The sequence below is a fragment of the Bos grunniens genome, chromosome 26 (genome assembly GCF_055505025.1).
Source record: "Bos grunniens cultivar Pamir isolate PY7600 chromosome 26, Bosgru_T2T1.0, whole genome shotgun sequence".
NCBI classification, from domain to species: Eukaryota; Metazoa; Chordata; class Mammalia; order Artiodactyla; family Bovidae; genus Bos; species Bos grunniens.
In genome coordinates, this window is record NC_141190.1 from 18,337,579 (window position 1) to 18,360,957 (window position 23,379).

General features: G+C 36.0%; 1 protein-coding gene across 35 annotated transcripts in view; it reads left to right on the forward strand.

Annotated features, from left to right (window-relative positions):
• LCOR (ligand dependent nuclear receptor corepressor) overlaps positions 1-23,379 on the forward strand; it is a 124,942-nt gene that overhangs the window by 56,526 nt on the left and 45,037 nt on the right. For 34 of the 35 annotated variants that reach the window (XM_086379335.1, XM_086379334.1, XM_086379343.1 and 31 more), the window contains 2 exons: positions 5,423-5,488; positions 5,822-5,901. The exons of the other annotated variant lie outside the window; for it this stretch is intronic. In XM_086379335.1, coding sequence (XP_086235461.1) covers positions 5,423-5,488; positions 5,822-5,901 — 146 coding nt within the window. The remainder of the gene's footprint in view (positions 1-5,422; positions 5,489-5,821; positions 5,902-23,379) is intronic. 35 annotated transcript variants of the gene reach the window in all.

Sequence of the window (23,379 nt, forward strand, 5' to 3'; positions counted from 1 at the left end):
TTGGGATATAGCCGATTAACAAACAGTGTTGCGAGTTTCAGGTGAACAGCAAAGGAACTCAGCCATACACTGTTATTTTTTATATAAAGTGTTTGTCATTTTTAGGAGGTCTTTGTTCTGAATTTTTTTATTTTAGCTCAACTACTTTAACTGTTACTAGTACCCAAGTAAATGGATGTCTTACTTTTTAAATCAGAGCATATCTAGTATTTTTATTTTATCCATATCTGTGAATAATAGATTGGCTTTAAACATTTTTTTTTTAACCTTCAGAATTTTGTAAACATAGCTCCATTGGCTTTTAGCATTTACTTTTACTGATGAAATGACTGTCATTCTGAATCTCTTTCCTCTTATTTTGTGTAAATTAAGTAAAAATTTCCCCTAATTTTGGAGCTTTACTTTTATTTTTGAAATTCAGATATTCTGCTGGGAGAGTTACATGTATCAATATGCTTTTTTCCCCCTGAGTATTCTGCCCAGGACTTCTCAAAACACATTAACTATGGAGATGCATAACAGTATTCAACATCAGGAAGTTTTCTTTTTGTTCTTGTCTTCCCCCTTCATCCCACCCCATTTCTTAAATTTAATTTTTGAAAATTTTTAGTATTTGCTCTTTCTTGTTCTGGAAATCCTCTTTCACAGATACTGAATGTCCTGGCCTCCTCCTCATCTCTAATCTTTTTCACATGATTTCTTTGACTTCAGATTTACTATGCATTATGGGGAGCCTGGTGGGCTTCTGTCTATGGGGTCGCACAGAGTCGGACACGACTGAAGTGACTTAGCAGCAGCAGCAGCAGCATGAGGACATTTCTTGAATTTTTTAAAATCGCTAATTGGTTGTATATTTTTCTATTTAATACTTTATTTGATTATTTTGGCAGTTTGGGTTTTCTTTTTTTCTCTTCCCCAAATACATATTCTGCACTCCTTTTCTAGAGCAGCTTGCTTTTTGTTTTAAATGCCGTTTTTCCCTGGCTTCAATAGAAACACTATTTGTTAATTTTTTTCAACCTCTAGTATTTTTCTTCGTTAATTCTGTTTCAGTTTGGGCTGTTAGTCTTGACTAGGTTATTGTTTGTCTTTAGTGTGTGTCTTATCAGGTTCTTTCATCAGTTTTTGTGCTGGGTGATTCTCAGGATGGTGAGTGAGCCAGCAGATGTGCTCCTCACAGATGTGGGCTGGGAGCAGGTGCTCAGGGAAAGAGGAAGAAGTCTTAATGCGTGTAATTGTCCAGCAGGGGCGGATTGCCTAGAGTAATGAGAAGACAGCCTTGTTTTGGCTCTTTACCTGTAGAAGTTCATCCAGACTGCTTTGGTTGTATGATAGATACCTTAAAGTAGCTGAAACATTGATTAAAAAGGGTTTAATTACCTCTGTTCCTTTGGATTGAGTATAAAAGATTGTGTAATCTGGTGCTTTTTAATTATTCATTTTGGTGCTTACTTTTAAAGAAGGTAAGTGTGGTATTCCCAAGTTAAAACCCTGAGTTTTAAGCAAAAAACTCCAGATACTATCAGTCTCTTTTTTGTGTGTTTTAAGATACTCGCTGATGATTGTTACCAACAAGCACCTTTGAACTGATATTTTATAAAATAATGATACCATATTGAAGATTGAGCTCTTTTTTTTTTTTTTTTTTTTTTAATACCAGGCACCAAGCTTTGTAAGAGCTTGGAGACCTTGATGTGAAAATTGTCTCTCAGACTGATAATCACTGTACTGTTCTCTCAGGAAAGGTTCCCAAGACACGTGAACCATTTTTTCATTCCATCTATGATATTTTTCTTATTTCAGAACTACAGGCTGTTGCTTACTTCAGTTGTCTGTGTATTTGATACATTCCTCTCATTACTTTTCATAATCTGCTTTTCCCATTTTGGTTAGAAATAGAGTAGAGATATGATTTAGATTGAAGAGGGTAATATGTGAGAAATTTTAATCTTCTGTCTTTTGTTTTTGAGAGGTAGGTTATTAAAATCAAACTGAAAACCAGAGAGCCCTAGTATAAGAGGAACATTCTGGGAAACAGGAAGGCCTTCCTTCCTAGCCTTCTTGGCATATTAAATCTCCTTGAGGACCTAAACATATGGAAAGAAAAACAGAAGCTGGGTTTAGATAGCCTATGACAACTCTTATGTTACAGAATACTTTCATAGACAGTGCTTTGCATGTAATATTAATAGAAGAGAGAAAACATAGGGCAATTAACATTTATTTAAAAGACAGGGAGTGATAATGTGAATTCTGAGGATGAGAAAACTGGAAACCCAGTCTCCTTGAGGGCGGGTACCATGTCTGTTCATCATTGCCTACCTATTCAGTGCCTGTCACTGTCCCTGATAGGTGGTAGGCTTTTGGTTAATGTATGTTAGATAAGCAAATATCTATTTGTTGAATAAGCTGAAGAATGCCTTGACGGAGATAATATATTTGGGCAGAAGTGAAATGAAAAGGCTTCAGAAAATATGAGGACATAGAAATGGTAGATGATTGAACACGTTAGAATACCAGCCTGGTTGGAGCTGGGATAGTGAGCAGGGAAGTTTTGAGAAATAAGGCTGTCAGTGGTAGGTTAGGGTCAAATTATTAATTATAAATGGTTTTGATTGCTAGACTTAGGAATTTGGGATTTGTTTTTAAAAACAAAGTGTGGTTTTGCTGAACAGTTGGTCACATTGTTAGAGCAGTGTTTTAGGAAGACGATCTGAAGACACAGTGATTGTCTTGAGGTTGCAGTGAGAAGAGATTGGAGACCAGCTTTCATTCCAGTTGCAATGTTGGATGGGGATTCTTTGGCCAGTAGTCATGCTCAATAAAATTATTAATATTTCTTTACATGTAATATGTTACATACAGGTGAGTTTTAAGTCCTGGTGATTGAACATAATGACATAGCTGTCTTTTTCATTATGTATTTAATTTTCCTTGGCATTTTGTTGTTGATCTTCATGGCTTTTCTATGAGATCATGGTATAAATTTTGAATACATTTATTCTTTTCTTATTTGCCTTTTGTTAATGTCAAGCATAGCGCATGAGACATTCCTTGTTGCTATGCAACTGCTAAATTCAATATTTAATATTAATAAAACTGAGTGGCATTAAATTCAGTTAAGCAGAGTAGGCAAAATATGACTTAACGGTATCTGATCAGTATCTGTGTGGTTTAATGTATTGTTGCAGACAAGATCAAGACTTGTTTACAGTTGCTGTTTTGATCAAAATTAATTGTGGTTAAATCTTTGCTTTTATGACCAGATTTTTTTTCTTGTTTATTTTTGGTCTTTCCCTTTTCCTGTTCTTTGATAATGTGATTCAGTTTTTGTTAGTGTTTTTGTGTTATTGATGTTATTACTATTCTTTCTAATTCTGTTATCTTTTGTAATTTTTAAAATTTTACCTACCAAGGCTTTTATTTGATTTTTTTCTTTCTTAGTATTATTTTTTGCTATATTTACATTTTCCCTTTGAAGAATTTATGCTAAGCATACACATTTGGAATTTGTTATTATTTCATATAAATCCAGGTGAAAGCATATTAGATTTGCTCTTCAGAATAAGAGCCACCCATAATCCCCTTTAGTTATTTGCAGTGTGTACTTGGTACTTGCCAGATATTGAAACACTTTCATTAATATTTGTGAAGTTAGAAATCCATTTTGGGAGTAAGAGGGCTCTAGAGGCAGGCTACAGGATTTTTTTTTTTCTTTGTAAGCTAGTGTTGAAAATATCTAGTTTGCAGACCCAGGATAGGCAGTACTTAGCATTTCCTTCTCATTCCCTCACCACCACCTTCCCACCCTCAAAAACCTTAGCCCAACACTTTATCCTCCCTAGTGTAGAGAAAAGAGGACATAGTAATTTAGTGAACAGAGTTTTAATTATAGTAGGCAAATAATAAACCGGGTAGATATTTTCCATTTGTTTGAATGGGTAGTTTGGTTTTGTTAATGTCCTTGGAATAATTTTGATGGGAAGAACAAAAGAGAGTTGAAAAACAATTGATTGTTAATAATAAATGAAAAACCTAGAATCTAGAAATCATGAAAATAGTATAGGAAAGTCAAGTAACTACAGTGTAGATGGTACAAACTCTAGGGTTTACCCTATGGAATATGATGACTTAATATTAAGGACAGAGGAATCCTTTACAGTACAGTGTTACTCTTATAAGGAGATAAGATACTGTTTCTTGGGACCATCTTTCTTACCCGCTTACTTTCCAAACTCTTTCTGGTGATTGTATTTGTGGTTAGGAAACGTCCCTGTTTGTGGGCCTCATGTGCCCACCAGGCTATAGGATTTTAAATTAGTGGTTCCCTCACTTTTGAACATGGGGGTACTTTTTAACAATTAAAAAAAAATTGTAAACCCTTAGGTGATAATCAGATTATGTGACAAAATGCATAGTGGCCCAAACTACAAGGAATTCAGTCAAACTTACATATTTTTTTAATTACAGTAATATTTCTGTACATTTGAAATGTGGACATTGAATGCACAAGACCATTTCTTTCTTTCTTAAGGTCATGCTTAAAGGACATTTATTTATAGGCCTCTTGTTTTACTTAACTTGAGCTCCAAATGAGGTCATGATACATAGAGTTTGGAAACTGCTTTACTAACCCATTATTTGTTGTGTTGTATGAAGGTACAGTTGGCTTCTCTTTTGCATTTTCCTCCTTACTCTTAATATAGAAGACAGCAAGGTGACAAAGATATTTTTTAACTTGTTTTTCATTGAGTTAATCAGTGGTATTTGAGGTAATATATTAGAAAAGTTTATTTTTGTTTTCATTTTCTAAACATCTGTGTATAGGTATCTTTGAATTCTCTTTGTCTCTCTTTTTGTGTATAATCAGTGGTTCATAAATAGACCCAGTAGTTACTGTGGCAGTGTGAACTAATGACAAAAGTCTTTTTCTTTTTGTGATACAAATGTTGTTTTCAGTGAGGCTTTTCCTTCTTAAAAAACTGTTAGATTGAATAATCTATTAACTCAGTTCAGATTCAGAACGCTGTTTAGATTAACCCAGAACACTGAAAATTTTGAAGCAGTTTGACTCATTTGGAAAGGTGCCTCTTAAAATGAAGTTTGAAAGTTTATGTAAAGAGGTATTTGGAATTTTGTAAGATGGTAAGAGACCTCATGAATTTACATTCCTTCATTGGTTATTTCTACTGTTGTTTTGTATTGTCCTTGAATGGGTTGTGAATTTGTATTGAGTGTTAATCACTGACGAAAATGCAAATACTCCTTTTAGATTCGTCATTGACACTCTCCTCAGCATCCTTTCAATAATAATCTGGAGGTCCTGAGAATGGAAAGAAAGCACCATCATTTTTTCATGCAACTAGGTTAAAATTACTGTAGGGAATATTATTGTAATAATGAATTTTTTTCATCCTTTCAGGGTTTGAAAGTATTCTTGAAGGGCTGTTTGGACCTGCATTATTAAAAGATCTCAGTTTATTTAAAGGTATTCAAAATCTTTCTTTGGTATTTCAAATTCTTCCTGGTGACATAAATGATATCTTGGTGACTTAAGCCCCAGTCTCCTTCTCCTTTTTATTCACAGTTTTATGTGGGATGACGCTATACCCATGTAAGCATCTTTTTGTATGTAGTTATCTGTGATAATGCAAATATACTTATGAATAAAGTATATTAACTAGTGAACAATTATTGCAGATAAGGAGCCTGTATTTTTGGTGTAGTTAAACCAGATAATATTTTTGAAATTAGTTCTCATTTGTTTCCTGAAAAATCCTCTTTTGTGTCTATTAATTTGTTATTCCTACTGTTTTTGCAGACTGTGAACCTGAAAGCATTTCTGATTGGACTTTTGATGAAAATTGTCTGTTCTGTTGCTTGAGAAGAGATAAAGTAAAGGTAACCAAGAAACTTGTGAAACTTGTCTAGAGTGGTATTTTGTAGATTTTATTTTCCCAAAACTTGGTTACTTTGTTGGAGAATTTGTAGGAGTACAGGTTCCATGTTCATTTATAAAGGATTTGATAATAACTCGGTTTAGCGATTTAGACGGTTTCTATTCTGTTTAGTCTGTTGAGAAATCTATATCCCAACATGCAATGCCCTATTTATGTAGTTCACTAGACAGAATAATTAACTAGGTCTCAAACTGTTGTGTTATTTTAAATATGAAATGTAATTCATGTAGTGGGAGTCATTTATACAGTAACAAGCACCTAGATCAAGTAGTTATTAATTCATGTAGACTTAACGATGGACTGTGGTTTATGCCGTCTTATGTTTCTTTCATAATACTTGAGCATGGATGCTGTTTATATTCAGGTGTAGAAACTGGCTGTACCTTAGGGTTTCTCTTGTTTTATTGCTTTGTGTTAAACATAAAAAGAATTTTGGTTTAGACATTAAAGTTGTTGGAAATTATTTATAATTTTACAGTCTTATGTTTCTTTTCATGGTATTTCTGTTCCATGGAAATGTTTAAAACATTTTTAATTCCTTCCTTTTCCTTGTACACTTCTGACTTCAAATCATTGACGAAGTTGTATCAGTTCTTCTTTGTATTGAATATCATTCTTTTTCTCTTTTCACAGTCATCACCGTAGTTCAGACCATTAGCATTTTTCTGGGCTACTGAAATAATGATTCCTCTCTCTCAGTTTTTGTCAGTGTGTTAAACACTGGTACATGGTTAAACCCTTCTCCTCCCTGCCTTCCCGTAACCCTCACTCTTCGAGTAGTATGGAAATGTTAACCCACACTCAGTCTCTGGTGACTTTACAGTTGTCTTTGGGATTCATTAGCCTAATGCTCAGAGTCTCAGTGCCCTCCCAGTTTGGTCCACTTCTCTTACCAATACTACTAGTCTTCTACGCAAAATTGGTCTGATCATTTATAGTAAACGACGTACTTTTACCATTTGGACTAGGCCATTGCACTTGTTCTTTAAAGCTTGAAATTCTGCTTGCTCTTAGTCTTACCTTAACTCTCCTTTCTTACAAATGGTATACCTCTGCTCTTAGTGCTGTTTCAACACTTCACACTGTTGTAGTAAATATTACACCAATTATTTGTCAATTAATATTCTGCTTTCTGTTATTAATCCTTTTCTGTGTTTGAGTCTTGTGTTCCTGACTACATTGTCAACTTGTGAAGACCACGGACCATGACTTATGCTATTTTGTACCCTTGCATATAGCCATTCTACCATTATTTACTATTGTTGGCAGGTTGCTTTAAATCAAAGCTAATTTAAGAGCATTTTAATGTTCTTCTTTTATGGCATCTTTTTCTTGCTTAAGTACATGAAAAAATTATTGCTGTGACTATCCAGGATGGTCTGTTTTTATTGAGTTAATGAGTAAAGTGTTTTGAAATTTATTGCAGTTTGGAAAAGACCGGAAAATTAAGCAGCTACCAATGAAGTTTAAGTTCATCATTTTAAACTGTGTGTCTTTGTGTGTACATTCATATATGTTGTGACCAATTATTGAGCAAGTTATTTAATAGGCATTTTGGCAGTACAGAAGGAGCCAATGATTGATTACCTTTTTTTTCAGAAGAGGATGGGAGGAAAGCTCTTCTGTGGTCAATAATAGAGTACAGTATATTCTTGTAATATGATTGAGTTTCCCATTGCTATATGAGGATAAAATATTTCATGAATATTTTTAGAAGAAAATACAGAAATAGCAAGGCATGGAACCATGTAGCATTTAACCATGTAGCAGCTATTCTTACTGTTTGTAGTTCTATAATTTTTAGTTAGTATTCTAGTTAGAAAGAATATTTGTTTGAAAGGCCAGCTAGATCTGGGAAAGGTAGTCTTCTCCATTAGACTTTTCACTACCTGTCTTTGGCATTTGTTTTTATCAGAGACAGCCATAGTGTCTGTGTCTTTGAACATAGAGCCTAGAAAACATAACTTGTCAGATACATAGCTTTAGTTGTGTTAGATTGAAAGTGATTGTGTTGAAACTCTTCCAGACATTTGTGCATCTTATCTGAGAAGGAGTAGATCTGAAAGTTAATTATACCTACGTTGGGTTGAGACTTGGCTGAGTTTGGTGGTGGTGGTTTAGTCGCTAAGTCGTGTCCGACTCTTGTAACCCCATGGGCTGTAGCCTGCCAGGCTCCTCTGTCCATGGAATTTTCCATGCAAGAATACTGGAATGGATTGCCATTTCCTTCTCCAGGAGTATCTTCCCGACTCAGGAATCGAACCCAGGTCTCCTGCATTGAAGGCAGATTCTTTACCGACTGAGCTTTGAGGGAAGCCCGAAAGATTCCAAAAATGAAAGAAGTACGGGAGAGAGTGGTTAACAGCCAAGAGGTGGCAGCATAGAGCACAGTATTGGAATTTTGATTTGAGGTTGGCATGGTGAGATGCCAGGTAATATTTGAAAAAGCTGTTAGAAATACTAGTCTCATATTTAAGAATGAGATGCAGGTTATTCCTAATTGTTTTTAGTTAATTTGATTTTCATTGGATACTATTAGAATGGATAAAATAAATACATTATTTACATTTACTTTCAAAAACACCTGCCCTTTCTTGGTGACTCAGTTGGTCAAAGAATCTATCTGCCTGCAGTGCAAGAGATCTGGGTTTGATCCCTGGGTCTGTCAGGGAAATCCCCTGGAGAAGGGAAAGGCAACCCACTGTAGTGTTCTTGCCTGGAGAATTCCAGGGACAGAGGAACATGGTGGGGTACTGACTATGAGGTTGCAAAGAGTCGGACACAACTGAGCAACTAACACTTTAAAAATATCTAGTGAAAAATATGAAGTTGCCTTTTTGGAAAATATAACAGGAACTTACCTAGAAATTAGTAAAATGATTGTTCATCTACACTTCAGTAGTTAGAAAATATATTTTGTATGGGAAAGACAAGTAACTATTTTTGAGCACCTACTATGTGCCAGTTACTTTGATTTGCTCCCATTTAATTCTCACAGCAACATCCCTATAAAGTTAGTTATAAAGCTGGTTAAAGCCATCCCAGTTTTACAGATAAAGAAATGGCAAGGATCAGTCTGAGTTAGGGCAGAGTCGCATAGCTGGGATTGGATCCATGTTTTTAGAGTACGTGGATTTTGATTACAAAGCTAGAAACATGAATATGGAAAATGGTAGAGTAAGAATTAAGTGGTATTTGAAATTACTCAGTTTGGAAGAGGAAGAGAATAAGAGTGTAAAGGGGCATGAGTATATTTGAAATAGCCAGTCTCAGTTGTGCTAGGAGTCCATTAACAAGTGAGTGTCTACCTGCCTGCCTTACTTGGCTTCTCCCTTCTTTCCTTCCTTTCCTGTTTGTTGGGCATGTAGTATATACTCTAAAATGTGTACTAAATGAATAAGAAGTCAGTGTACATAATGAAGTTGGAGAATTATAATATTATAGCTAACTGTTTTGACTGCTTACATACACCAAGTATATACACGAAAAGCTTTCTGTGTACTATACACTTATGAGGCTTTTATACTTTTTCTTAGCTTCTTTTTGAAATAATTTTAGATATATAAAACACTTGCAAAAATAATAAATTCCTCTATACCTAGGTTTCCCAAATGATAATGTCTTATGTAACCACAATACAATGATAAAAATCAGGAGATAAACACTGATAAAGTACTGTAATCTGCATATCTTTCAGAATTCACCAGTTACCCCAGTAGAGTCATGTTTCTGGTCCAGGAGTCAATCTCGGACCACACTTTGTTATATGGCTGTCATGTCTGCTTTGTCTCCTTTAGTCTAATAGTTCTGTTTTTCTTTGCCTTTCATGATGTTGACACTTTTGAAGAATGCTAGCAAATTGATTTGTCTCATGGTTCCTCAGTTTGTCTGATGGTCCTTATAATTGAATTCAGGTTATGCAAGAATTGCACAGAATTGACGGGGTGTCATCCTTAGTGCACCATATCAGGAAACACTTGGTGATGTTTAATTTGATCACTTGGTTAAGACTGTGTCTGCCAAGTTTCCTATACTGTAGGGTTTCTGCTTTTTTCCCTTTTGTGCTTGATAGGTATCTTGTGGAGACATACTTTGAGATTTTGTAAATATTTTTTTCTCATCATAATTTTAGCATCAATTGATTAATCTTGTCTGAAAAAAAATACTAGCATGATGTTTACCAAATGATGCTTCCCTAGTTCTATTATTTCTTCAAACTCTGTTTGTTGAAATCTTACTGTAAGGAAGATGTTTCCCTTCTCTATTTATGTTTTTGTTGTTTACCTGTCAGTATTGACTCATGAATTCTTATTTTGTTCTTTGGATTATAATTTATTGCAATCATTATTTATTTTGTAGTTTGAGTTGTTTTACATTTGTCCATTGAAAGCCCATTCTGGTTGGCTTTTCATCTTTTTTTTTTTGTTTATCATGTTTCTATCAATCTTTACCTTTTTGCCCCGAAAACTGTTCCACACTTACCTTTGCTTTCTCTATCAGAACCTTGGATTTTGCCAAGGAATCCTCATTTCTTTTTTTTTTTCTCTTAAACACCAAAAACATTTTGCTTTGGGGTATAGCCAATTAACAGTGTTTTGACAGTTTCAGGTGACCAGTGAAGAGACTCAGCCATAAATATACATGTATCCTGATGCTGGGAAAGATTAGGGGCGGGAGGAGAAGGGGACAACAGAGGATGAGATGGTTGGATGGCATCACCGACTTGATGGACATGAGTTTGGGTAGACTTCAGGAGTTGGTAATGGACAGGGAGGCCTGGCGTGATGCGGTCCATGGGGTCGCAAAGAGTCGGACACGACTGAGCAACTGAACTGATCCATTCTTCCTTGTTTTTTTACTTTGGAAAATTGTATAAGATAGCAAAACACTAGGTATACTCATTGTACTAGAACATCATTGCTTCTAGACCTCCTTAGTTGTCTGAGCTACAAAATATGTGTGTTAATACTTAAATATATGTACACATACACCTGTATTTCTATGTCAGAAGCTATCTTGTGATGCTGTTATTAATTGTAGGATTGTGTTGATAGCATGAAGAGCTGATCCAATAGTAGTGAAGGAGTACTGGAGAGAGGGAAAGAATTAAAAATTACTTTCAGTATTTCATATCCTTAAAAATGGACTAATTTTAAGCGATGAATCAGTGTATGATAATGGATATTCTTGTACTTGGCTGAGATGGAGATAGCTGTTGTAAAGAGTTATGGATGTTTTAATAACTAAGGATAATGCAAGATGGGATTTTGTATACACATATGAATTGTTTATGCTCTTTAAGTTTATTATAAGGCTATTATTAGTAAGTTCAGTATTTGACAATCATGTTAGGAGAATGTTCTAAGAAGTTAGGACTTGTGGTACATTTTTGAAGAATATATAGGTCTGGATAGACAGACACAGGAGAGGCATAGAATTTATTTTTGTAAGTAACCAGCAATAAGATTGGAGTAAGTCAAGAAGATCCCCTGGAGAAGGAAATGGCACCCACTCCAGTATTCTTGCCTGGAAAATCCTATGGATGGAGGAAGCTGGCGGGCTACAGTCCATGGGGTCACAAAGAGGCGGACTAGACTGAGCGACTTCACGTTCACTTTTCACTTTCAAGATTCTCTCTCTTTCGGTGCCCGTCTGTTCTCAGGAATCATGTAACTAGATACTTTTCATGCCTATTATTAGCCTGTCATGTTGTGTTTACTTTGAACATTTCGTCATTTCCTCTTTTGTGAGTATGCACTAATTAGAAGTTTTAGAGATATCCTTCTTACATTTTAATTTTTATTTCAATTTTAGCACATTGAAATTTATAGTAAGAGCAGATGCTAAATCTAAGTTATTATTTTCTGATTGTATTCTACAGCATGTATTTATGCTGAATGTATCAGTTTGGGCATATTCAACACTGCTGATAAAGACTTGTCTGTCATCTTGTCCTAGAGAACCACAACTCAATAAGTATTCACAGTACCTATTATGTAAATGGAACTGTGGAAGAAAAATGTATGAATATAGTGCTTGTCTGTTAGGACTGAGAAAGAAGAAGCAAATCTGAGAAGTTTAAGAGTTATTTACGTAGGAGACTTAAATAAATACAGGATAAGTTGAATGAATACCAGACATTAGTACATGATTAATTACTTATGAAGTTAAGTGTACAAATCTAAATTGCAAGACCTAACCTTGTTGTATTTCCAGAGGCTTTTATATATATTATTTTAAAAGATTAAGGAAAACCACTTGACACGGTGAATCAATGCTCATCCAAGATTCAGTATCAAAGAGTTTTTTTTCTGGCGGGCAGGAGGGTGATTTGTGTGTATGCATGTGTGTGTGTGTGTTGTGTTTTCTTAATATATACTCCCAGTCTGTGGACTTTTTTCCCCTAAGACAAACATAGAGATTCAGAGAAATCATTAATTGGAGATCAGTTCTATCCAATATTATGTGGTTAGAATTAAGCAGATACACTAGTTATTTGGCAAATTTGATAAAAGTCTGATTCTTGGTAAACCAGAGTATACCAGAGAAGTAAAAAATGGATCCCTCCTTGCATATGGAATATTGGTGGCTAATGAAATTAAAGGAGATTTAAATCCTCCAACCTGCTTTGTTGCTGTTGCTTAGTCGCTTCAGTCATGTCCGACTCTGTGTGACCCTGTGGATTGTACCCAGCCAGGCTTCTCTGTCCATGGGATTTTCCAGGCAAGAATACTGGAGTGGGTTGCCATTTCCTCCTCCAGGGGATCTTCCCAACCCAGGGATCAAACCCTGGTCTCCTGCATTGCAGGCAGATTCTTTACCACTGAGACACCAGGGAATACTGACAACCTGCTTGCCCAGAACCAGAGCTCTGTCATTGAGAGTAAAGTTCCCTGCTTCATTCTCATGTAATGTTTAAAAGGTAGTAGTTAGCAAAAGAAAATAGTTTTAAAAACTATACATGTCTAACGGAAGAAAAACTAACAGCAAGTTCTGATTATAGATCCTGGTGAATTAAATAAAATAGTAGTAAAAGATGCTTACTCCTTGGAAGGAAAGTTATGACCAACCTAGATGGCATATTCAAAAGCAGAGACATTACTTTGCCAACAAAGGTCCGTCTAGTCAAGGCTGTGGTTTTTCCAGTGGTCATGTATGGATGTGAGAGTTGGACTGTGAAGAAAGCTGAGCGCCGAAGAATTGATGCTTTTGAACTGTGGTGTCAGAGAAGACTCTTGAGAGTCCCTTGGATTGCAAGGAGATCCAACCAGTCCATTCTAAAGGAGATCAGTCCTGGGTGTTCTTTGGAAGGAATGATGCTAAAGCTGAAACTCCAGTACTTTGGCCACCTCATGTGAAGAGTTGACTCATTGGAAAAGACTCTGATGCTGGGAGGGATTGGGGGCAGGAGGAGAAGGGGACGACAGAGGATGAGATGGCTGGATGGCATCACTGACTCTATGGACGTGAGTTTGAGTGAACTCCGGGAGTTGGTGATGGACAGGGAGGCCTGGAGTGCTTTGATTTATGGGGTCGCAGAGAGTCGGACATGACTGAGCGACTGAACTGAACTGAATAGTCATTTGCTACTACTTGCACTTTAGGCTTAATTTCCATGTACAATAATAACAATTAGATATACTGATAAGAATCATTTGTGGTACATTTATTGGACATTTTTAATACTGTATTTAACTCTTGATATGTAGGCAGGCTTCAAACTTCGTCATTTTCCTATTCTTTAACCTATTGGTCTGCTTAACAAAATTGAAAATAATGTTGAAAGTGAAAGTCACTCAGTTGTGTCCAACTCTTTGTGGCTCCATGCTCTATTCAGTCCATGAAATTCTCGTGGCCAGAATACTGAAGTGGGTAGCCATTCCCTTCTCCAGGGGATCTTCCCAACCCAGGTCTCCCACATTGTCGGTGGATTCTTAAGCAGCTGAGCCACCAGAGAAGCCCGAAGATAACATTGACATACAGTAAACATTGTATTAAGCCCAACAATTCATATTTAGTTAATGTAAAAAGCAGTAATTTACACAAAATAAGAAGCTTTCTTTTTAGATAACTGACCTTAAAAAATATAGGCATGTAAAATGGTGGAGTCCTTTTCCCTAAGACTTGATGGCATTTAAAATAATAAGCATAGGAGAGTGGCATTTGAATCAATGAGTTGCATCTTGTCAGCTCTTATTAGCTTATTGCTTGAAATGTCAGTAAGCCATTGGTAGTGGACATGGCTGTAGCTGTAGCTCCATGTTCTACTTGCATAGGTCTTTTAAAAATAATTATTACAAAACCTGCATGCATACATATGCTTTTAATTCATAGATTTACTATGTGGTATGGATTTTTTTTTAACACTATTTAAATTTGGAGAAAGTGAAGAGGAACTAAAAAGCCTCTTGATGAAAGTGAAAGAGGAGACTGAAAAAGTTGGCTTAAAGCTCAACATTCAGTAAACGAAGATCATGGCATCTGGCCCCATCACTTCATGGCAAATAGATGGGGAAGCAGTGGAAATAGTCTCAGACTTTTATTTTTTGGGGCTCCAGAATCACTGCAGATGGTGACTGCAGCCATGAAATTAAAAGATGCTTACTCCTTGGAAGAAAAGTTATGACCAACATAGATAGCATATTCAAAAGCAGAGACATTACTTTGCCAACAAAGGTCCGTCTAGTCAAGGCTATGGTTTTTCCTGTGGTCATGTATGGATGTGAGAGTTGGACTGTGAAGAAAGCTGAGCGCCGAAGTATAGATGCCTTTGAGCTGTGGTGTTGGAGAAGACTCTTGAGAGTCCCTTGGACTGCAAGGAGATCTAACCAGTCCATTCTGAAGATCAGTCCTGGGTGTTCTTTGGAAGGACTGATGCTAAAGCTGAAACTCCAATACTTTGGCCACCTCATGCGAAAAGTTGACTCATTAGAAAAGACTCTGATCCTAGGGGGATTGGGGGCAGGAGGAAAAGGGGACAACAGAGGATGAGATGGCTGGATGGCATCACCAACTCGATGGATGTGAGTTTGAGTGAACTCCGGAGTTGGTGATATACAGGGAGGCCTGGCGTGCTGCGATTCATGGGGTTGCAAAGAGTCGGACACGACTGAGCGACTGAACTGAACTGAAATTCCCACGCTGTAATGAACCCCATTACAGCATGGGAATGGTCTTGAATTTTGACAGGAACAGCTCTAAAATGTTACCCCATCAGTTTTGTATCACACTTCTTAAGTCTAGGCCTTCTTAACCTTTCCCAAGTGAAACTTGTTATTTTTTCTTTCATTACTTTTCCTAAGATGTTGTGTCTTGAAAATAAGCAGCTATGTAAGTGATCTCCCCCATTCTTACTCCCCCCAGGCAAACTCAAAGGTGACAAACTTTAGAGTTAGAAAAGAAACTTTAAGAAATGTTAAATCTTTATTTTTTGTTTAAAGTTTAACTTTATTAACTATTTATTGCCCTGACAACTAACTACCATGCTCATACAATTTTGTTGCTTCATTTATTCAGTAATGTCCTTGCTGTTTCAGGGATCAGTAGAGCTACTTTTATATAGTTCTTAGAGAACTTTAATATTCTGTCAGGGATCAGAAAATCCAGCCCACAGTCTGTTTTTGTAATGCCTACAAGCTTAAGGAAGTAGTTTTGGAGGGGGAAGAATGAGGTGTTACAGAGACTGTATGTGACTTGCAAAGCCTCAAGTATTTACTCTCTGGCCCTTGACAAAACATTTTATTCCATTTTGAGTATCTTCCATCAGGTTGTTGGAATTAAGAGAATGCTGAAATTTATTAATTTCCGTATCCTATTTACTGCTCTCTGTGTTTTTCTTCCTCTGTGTATCAGAGCAACAACACAAGCAAATATAATTTAATGGCAAGAGAGCTAGGATTATAGAGAAGAGAGTAGGAGAGAAACAAGGAAGACTTGGCTTGTGGAAGGAAAGTAGAGTTCAACATTTGTCCACCTGACTTTTTTAAACTTTTAACTTTCAATAATTGCACATTTATAAAAAAGGTAAAAGAATGGCACGAAAATTTTCATGTGCCCTTTACCTAGATTGCCACTTACTTTGCCATATTTGCCTTGTTAATTCATTGTTCATCTTTCTCTTTCACAAATATTGCATATCACACACACCCGCATCTTCCTGAACCATGTGAAAGTAAGTTGTAGACATCATATCCCTCATATCCCTTTCCTCCTAAGTATTTTCATGTTTATTTTTCTATTTCCTAAGACTAAGGATATCCACTTACTTAACTACACAGTACAGTTACCAAAAGTCAGGAAAGTTAGCTTAGATATATTGTCTAATCTATGAATCTCATTTAATTTTTCCCAGTTGTCCCAGTGACTTAATAGTTTTTTACCCACTCCTTTAACCCAAAATCCAATTTAAGATTATTCATTGAATTTGAGATTCATTACTCTTTAGTCTCTTTTGATCTAGAATGGTTCCTCAGCCTTTTATTTCTGTATTTTTAATGACATTTATGTTTTTGAAGAGTGTAGGTCATTCATTTTGTAGAATGTCTCTTAATTTAGGTTTTCGATAGTTCCTTCATTATTAAATTCAGGTCATGATCTTTTATCAGGAATATCCAGTGATATCCTTATGAGTCCATCACATCATGAAATACACACAGTGTCAGTTTAGTAAGTGATTTTAACTTTGACAAGGTTTATGCCCATTGGGTTTCTCCACTGAAATGTTAACTGTTTTCCCCCTTATAATTAATAAGTAATTTGTACATAGATACTTTGAGTGACTGTAATAGTTTTTCCTCACCAAACTTTCATCATTTCAGTTTTAGTATTGATGGTAGTTTTTTGCTGGATTAAGTTATTTTTCCAGTGATTTGAAAATAGTGATCTTTCTGACTCCATTATTTCTTCTATTAATAAATTGTTTAATTGGCTTTAAAAGCTGGCTTAAAACTCAACATTCAAAAAACTAAGATCGTGGCATCCAGTCCTGTCACCTCATGGCACATAGATGGAAAAAGTGGAAACAGTAACAAATTTTATTTTCTTGGGCTCCAAAATCACTACAGACGGTGACTGCAGCCACGAAATTAAGATGCTTACTCTTTAGAAGAGAAGCTATGACAAACCTAGACAGCATATTAAAAAAGCAGAAATGTCACTTTGCCAACAAAAGTCTCTATAGTCAAAGCTATGGTTTTTCTAGTACCAATGTGAGCGCCAAAAAATTGATGCTTTCAAACTGTGGTGCTGGAGAAGACTCTTGAGAGTCCCTTGGACTGCAAGATCAAACCAGTCAATCCTAAAGGAAATCAACCTTGAATATTCATTGGAAGGATTGATGCTGAAGCAGAAGCTCCAATACTTTGACCACTTGATGCAAAGAGCTAACTCATTGGTAAAAACACTGACGCTGGGAAAGATTGAGGACAGAAGGAAAAGATGGCAACAGAGGATAAAATGGTTGGATGGCATCACCAACTTAATGGACGAATTTGAGTAAACTCCAGGAGAGAGTGCTGGACAGGGAAGCCTGGTGTGCTGCAGTTCAAGGGTTGCAAAGAGTTGGACACTGCTTGGCGACTGAACGACAGCACTGAGGAAGAGTTTTCTCTTCCCTCTGCCAGTGTGGAGTCAAGATTCTCTCTCTATTGAGTAGGTTATCATGTAGTGTCCTAAATCTGGTTAGTCAGGGCCTCTTCAAGCTAACCTCCCATGTCTTTTTGACATGTCCCCGTCATTTTTTGATCTTTTTTATTTACTGTCTAGTACAGGATATTTGGTCTTTTCTGTGTTCCAAAACTGGTTTCTGTTTTTGTAGGGGAAATCTGGTTTCTTTGGTGAGGAATTGTTAATGCATATACCTACTTTTTAGTCCAAATAATATAGCTTTATTGGCAAAGACCAAATGTTGTGCAATAATCAGCCTTATCTTCATTTATATCTAAGGATATAGAAAAAAGTATCAAAATGCCACCATTTCGTGGCCGTTGACATACCCAGTCAGAATACTATGCAAAGAAGTGGATGGCAAGTAAAAGATACTGTTTTTTTTTAACCTCCAAATATGCTTGCTTGAAGAGAAAGATACGTGCGTGAGTTTTTGGAAATGTGTCACATTTCTTTATGACTCTGAAAATGTAAGTAAAGGTCATTTCTTTGATTTCATGTGGTAGTTCAGGAGTCACAATTCAGTGATACATTCAGTATCTAGCATTTTTAATACCCTGAATCTATTTGGAATGATTTTTATTGAGGTAATATTTATACATAATGAAATAAAAATTCATTTTAGAGTACAGATAATGCATTTCAATATGTGTATACAATTGATAACTGCCATCACAGTCAAGGTACAAGACAGTTTAGTTTCTTCACCTTAAAATGTTTCCTCCTGCCCTTTTGTAATCAATCACTTTATTGGACCCACAGACCCCAGCAATCTTTATAATTTTATCTTTTCTAGAATTTTATGTTTTAGGAATTATAGGTATATAGTCTTTTATTTTTTACTTCTTTCATTTAGCATAACTTTTAAATATTTATTCCTGATTTTGTATATGACGTTTCGTTTCTTTTTATTGCTAAGTAAGTCTCTGTGGGTGTGAATATGCTACTATTTATCCATTTTTTCTTTTTAAGTAGAATTTGAATTGTTTTCAGATGTTGGCTATTAGGCTTATTCACATGTAAGTCTTTGGGCATATATTTTCATTTCTCAGGGATTCAATACCTAGAATTGGAATTGCTGGGTAATATTGTAATTGCACATTTAACCTTATACTGTCATGTATTTCACCAAAGTGACTGTGTTTCTATCAGCAGTGTATGGGAATTCCACTGTTGCACATTTTGCCAACATTTTTATATAATTGGTCTTTTAAACTTTACCTATTCTGGTAGGTCTGTAGTGGTACCTCATTGTGATTTTCATTTTCATTTCCCTGGTGACTAGTGTGTTGAGCGTCTTTCTTTGTACATACCTCTGTGAAACACAGTATAAATTTCTTGCTTTTTAAAAATACTTGCTAAGCTGTAATAGTTCTTTATATATCCTGTGTAAAACCTCTCATCAGTTTTTTCTCTTAAAACTCAGGATTTTATGTCCTTTTCAAGAAATGTTTGCCTAATCCATTGTCAAGCACAAGGAAATTTCATGTTTTCTTCTGAAAGTTTAGTGATGTTAACTCTTACATTTGGATTTATTATTCATTTCTGGTTAATTTTTGTATATGTTGTATGAGGTAAGTATTGAGGTGTATTGTATTCTGTAAGGTAATCCAGTTCCAGCATCATTTGTTGAAAAGACTTCCTCCCCCGCTCCAGACGGAATTATTTTGGCGTCTTTAGGTCAGTTGATAATGCACCATGTAGGCGTGTTTTGAACTCTGTCCTGTGCCATTGAACTGTATGTGTGTGTCCTTACACCAGTACTACAGTATCGTTATTGCTCTATCTTTATATCTTGAAATCAAGTAGTACGAATCCCATTTATTTTCTTTTTCAAACTTGCTCTAGATCCTATATGTTTTTAACTTACCAATTCTTAAAAAAGACCTATTAAGATTTTATTAGGGTTGTGCCGAATCTGTGGATCAGTGTGGAGAGAATTAGCAGTATTAAACCTTTCAATTTATGATTATGGTTTATCTCATTTTTATGCACATCATGTGTTATTTCCCTTAGCAGTGTTTTGTAGTGTCAGTTTAGCATGAAGAAATTTATTTAGCGTTTCTAGTAGTACAGAAAGATAGTACTTTTTAGTTGTAGAGAAATGTTATAGAGTAAACCTATTTGGAAACATCTTTTAGATGTTTATTTCTTTGTCATTCCCCCAAATGTAATAAAGATAAAAATAAATTATATGGATTACATATTTTTAGATAACCAGAAGCTTAATACAGAATTTGAGGGCTTTTCTGTTGAAGAAGATCCCAGCCCATTCAGTGTATCTTTTTCCTGCTTTTGGTGATGAGTCATAAGACCACAACGTGCTGACAGCTCGCCACAGCTCCCTTAAAAGGAGTTTCCTTAAAAGGATGCTGGAAAAGTGACATAAACTGGTGAGGCTACCAGAGAACATAGCAACTGAAATTGATGACATAGTTTTCCCTGAAAGCTGTATACAAAATTAAGTTTTACATGCACATACACACACGTTGTTCATTTTCCCAACACTAGCACTTAGAAAATAAACATTTCATAATACTAAAATGTAAAATAATAAATATGTGGGAACTACATGAGTTAACAACAGAATTTTCAGTTCAGTTCAGTTGCTCAGTCGTGTCTGCTCTTTGCGACCCCATGGACTGCAGCATACCAGGCCTCCCTTTCCTTCACCATCTCCCAGAGCTTGCTCAAATTCATGTCCATCAAGTTGGTGATGCCATCCAACCATCTCATCCTCTGTCGTCCCCTTCTTTTCCTGCTTTCAATCTTCCCAGCATCAGGGTCTTTTCCAAGGAGTCAGTTCTTTGCATCAGGTGACCAAAGGATTGGAGCTTCAGTTTCAGCGTCAGTCCGTCCAGTGAATATTCAGGACTGATTTCCTTTAGGATTGACTGGTTTGATCTCCTGTAGTCCAGTAGAATTTTGAGATCCATTAAATTTTAAGATAAATGTAAAGCAGTTCCTGAGAAAGACGACTGGATATCTTTAAGGATGTTGCTTTTTCCTGAATTACTTTCTAAATATAGTGCTAATCAGATCAAAACGTCTTCTTTGGAGAACAAGTGGTAGTGGGAACAGAATTGACTGAGTAATTTTAAATGCAGTCTGATGGAATAAAGGTTGAATAGCCAGGACATTTCGGAAAATATAAGTGACAAATGGAATTTGCCTTCCCAAATACAAAGACTTACTATAAATATGTAATAGTTTTTAAAGTGTGAACTAATGATGCCTTTTTACAGGTCCTTATTAAGGAGAGAGCTTTTAAAAAACGTGACTACTCCCTACCCCAGAGTTACAGAATCGAAAGCTCTGGGAGTATGTTCTAGGCATGTATGCTTTCAAGAAGCTCGTAGTAGATTCTGGTAGGACAGAATTACCTCTGACTGTGAACCAACCAGTCTGCGTAGACTAATTCTTGAATTCTGAAGGAAGCAACTCATAGGTGATATAAATTCCAGTTCTGATGTCGTTTTATTCCTATTTAGTTCTGGGCCAAGAATTTGTTTGGTAAGGAATGATAATAAATGCAAAGAACACTGGTTTTTTTGTTTATAGTATGTCATATCATTTTATTGTTTTTGCCACACAATACATAATGTTTCCTTTTAGAATTCATGTATGAGGGAGGGGACATCACATGAATTAACTTCCTATCTCCTGACTATTGTATTAGCTTTTTCAGCTCTGTGTCATAGAAACATTTTTGTTCTCATTGGTTCATTTAATTTTGGTATGCTTAGCTACAATGAGGGAGGATGAACTACATTTTGTTTATACGTCGTTGCTGTAAATTTTTAACTTCATGGCCAGATGCACTTGAAAAAAATACATGATATTGTGCTGTATTTTTCATCTTTGGTTGTAATATGGTTAAGATTGTTTTAATTAAAACAACTATTTTGTGAAAATTATTTTAAAAGGACATATAAACTTGGAAAATAGTTATCTTAAGGGCATAAAGCAAATGGAGAATCATTTGTTCCAAAAAAAAATCTATTTAATCTTTGTAAGAACAAGAGTCTAAGACATTTGAGCTATGACCCACTCCTACTTACTTCCCTGACCTCAGTTTGAGAGAAGCTGTACTCTGAACAGGAGAGAAAAACTGTGGGCATTTTTTATTCATTCGGGATTCTTATTGCAGAAACTTTCATCCAGACAGATCAAGTAAAAGGGCCCAGGGCCCCCTTTCCTCACTCAGCCTTTATTGTGAGTGGAAGTCTACTGTAAACATAGCAGGCTAAGAATACTAGGCCTCAGTTGCTGGGCCAGGCCTCATCCAAGAAGGGCAAGTTATCTGGCACCCCCACTCACAGAGCACAGATGTCACTCTGAGAGAAGTGAGTCACTCTCCCAGCCCCCAGTTCCTGTGCAGAGTGTCAGAAAGGTTATTCCTAAGGGAGAGGGGGGCCTTAAGAATAGAGACCTCTGTAGCTCTCCTAAGAAGACTAACTTTATTTGAAACAGAGCTTGCAACAAGATGTTGAAAATTATGATCTTTGTGGCGAACAGTTAAAAGGAGGCTGGTAGTTCCTTGTGCTAATAGCAACAAGTGAAATGGCAAACAAGTTAGAAGTTTAAAGAGAGAACCAGAAAAACAGCAAGAAAGTGCCCTCCTGGGATTGGAACAGGCCTCAAAGACTGGCAACACCCTGCCCCTGCAACAAGGCTCCACTTTTCTTGGATCAGACTGAGGTGCAGTTATTCTGCAGGGTGTGGCAAAAATAGTAGGACAGTTAGTAAAGACTGTTATCTGGGTTGGGAAACCACTATAGGCAGACCAACCAGAAGCTTACAAAGGAGAGATTCAAGAAAAAAACTGCCAAAGGGAGCCAATCTAAACCCATAGTTATTCCTGGTGGACAGAGACTGCACGCTCAAGACAGCATCCTCTGAGAAGTGGTATCAGAGGCTACACACTGCTGGGGAATTAAAGATAAAGATGGACATTTTGAGAAAACAAGAAAAGGGTCAATCTATAACTATATTCTCTCCTAACAGTAGACCCCCAGAATGCATGAAGCAAAATGCTATGGAATTGAAGGGAGAAATAGACAATTCAACAGTAATAGATGGACACATTAGTAGTCCACTTTCAATAATGGATAGAGTAGGCAGAAGATCAACAAACATGGAGGACTTGAACAACACTATGAATCAACTAAATTTAGTAGATATCTACAGAACACTCCACCAAACAAGAGCAAAATACTCATTCTTCTCAAGTGCACACAAAACATTCTCTAGGAGAGACTATATGCTGGGCCATAAAAAAAAATTTTTTTTAAAGAATTGCAATTATACAAAGTATGTTTTCCAGTCACAGTGGAATGAAATTGGAAATCAGTTACAGAGTAATGTAAGGAATTCACAAATCTGTGGAAATTAAAGCACTTCTAAGTAACCAGTGGATCACAGAAGAAATCACAAAGGAGTAGAGAATAGTTTGAGATAAATAAAAGCAAAACCAAAACATACCAAAACTTATGAGATATAGCTGTCAGTACTTAGAAGGTAATTTATAGCTACGAATGCCTACGTTAAATGAAAAAGCTTTCAAATCATTATTCTAACTGTCCACTTTGGGACTAGAAAAAGAAGAGCAAATTAAACCGTAAGTAAGCAGAAATAAGGGCATGAGTAGAGCAGAAATAAATAGTAAAATAGAGAATATCGTCATAACTAAAAGTTGGTTCTATGAAAATGTCAATAGTTGAGAAAACCCTTATTTAATGCCAATCAGAGTAAA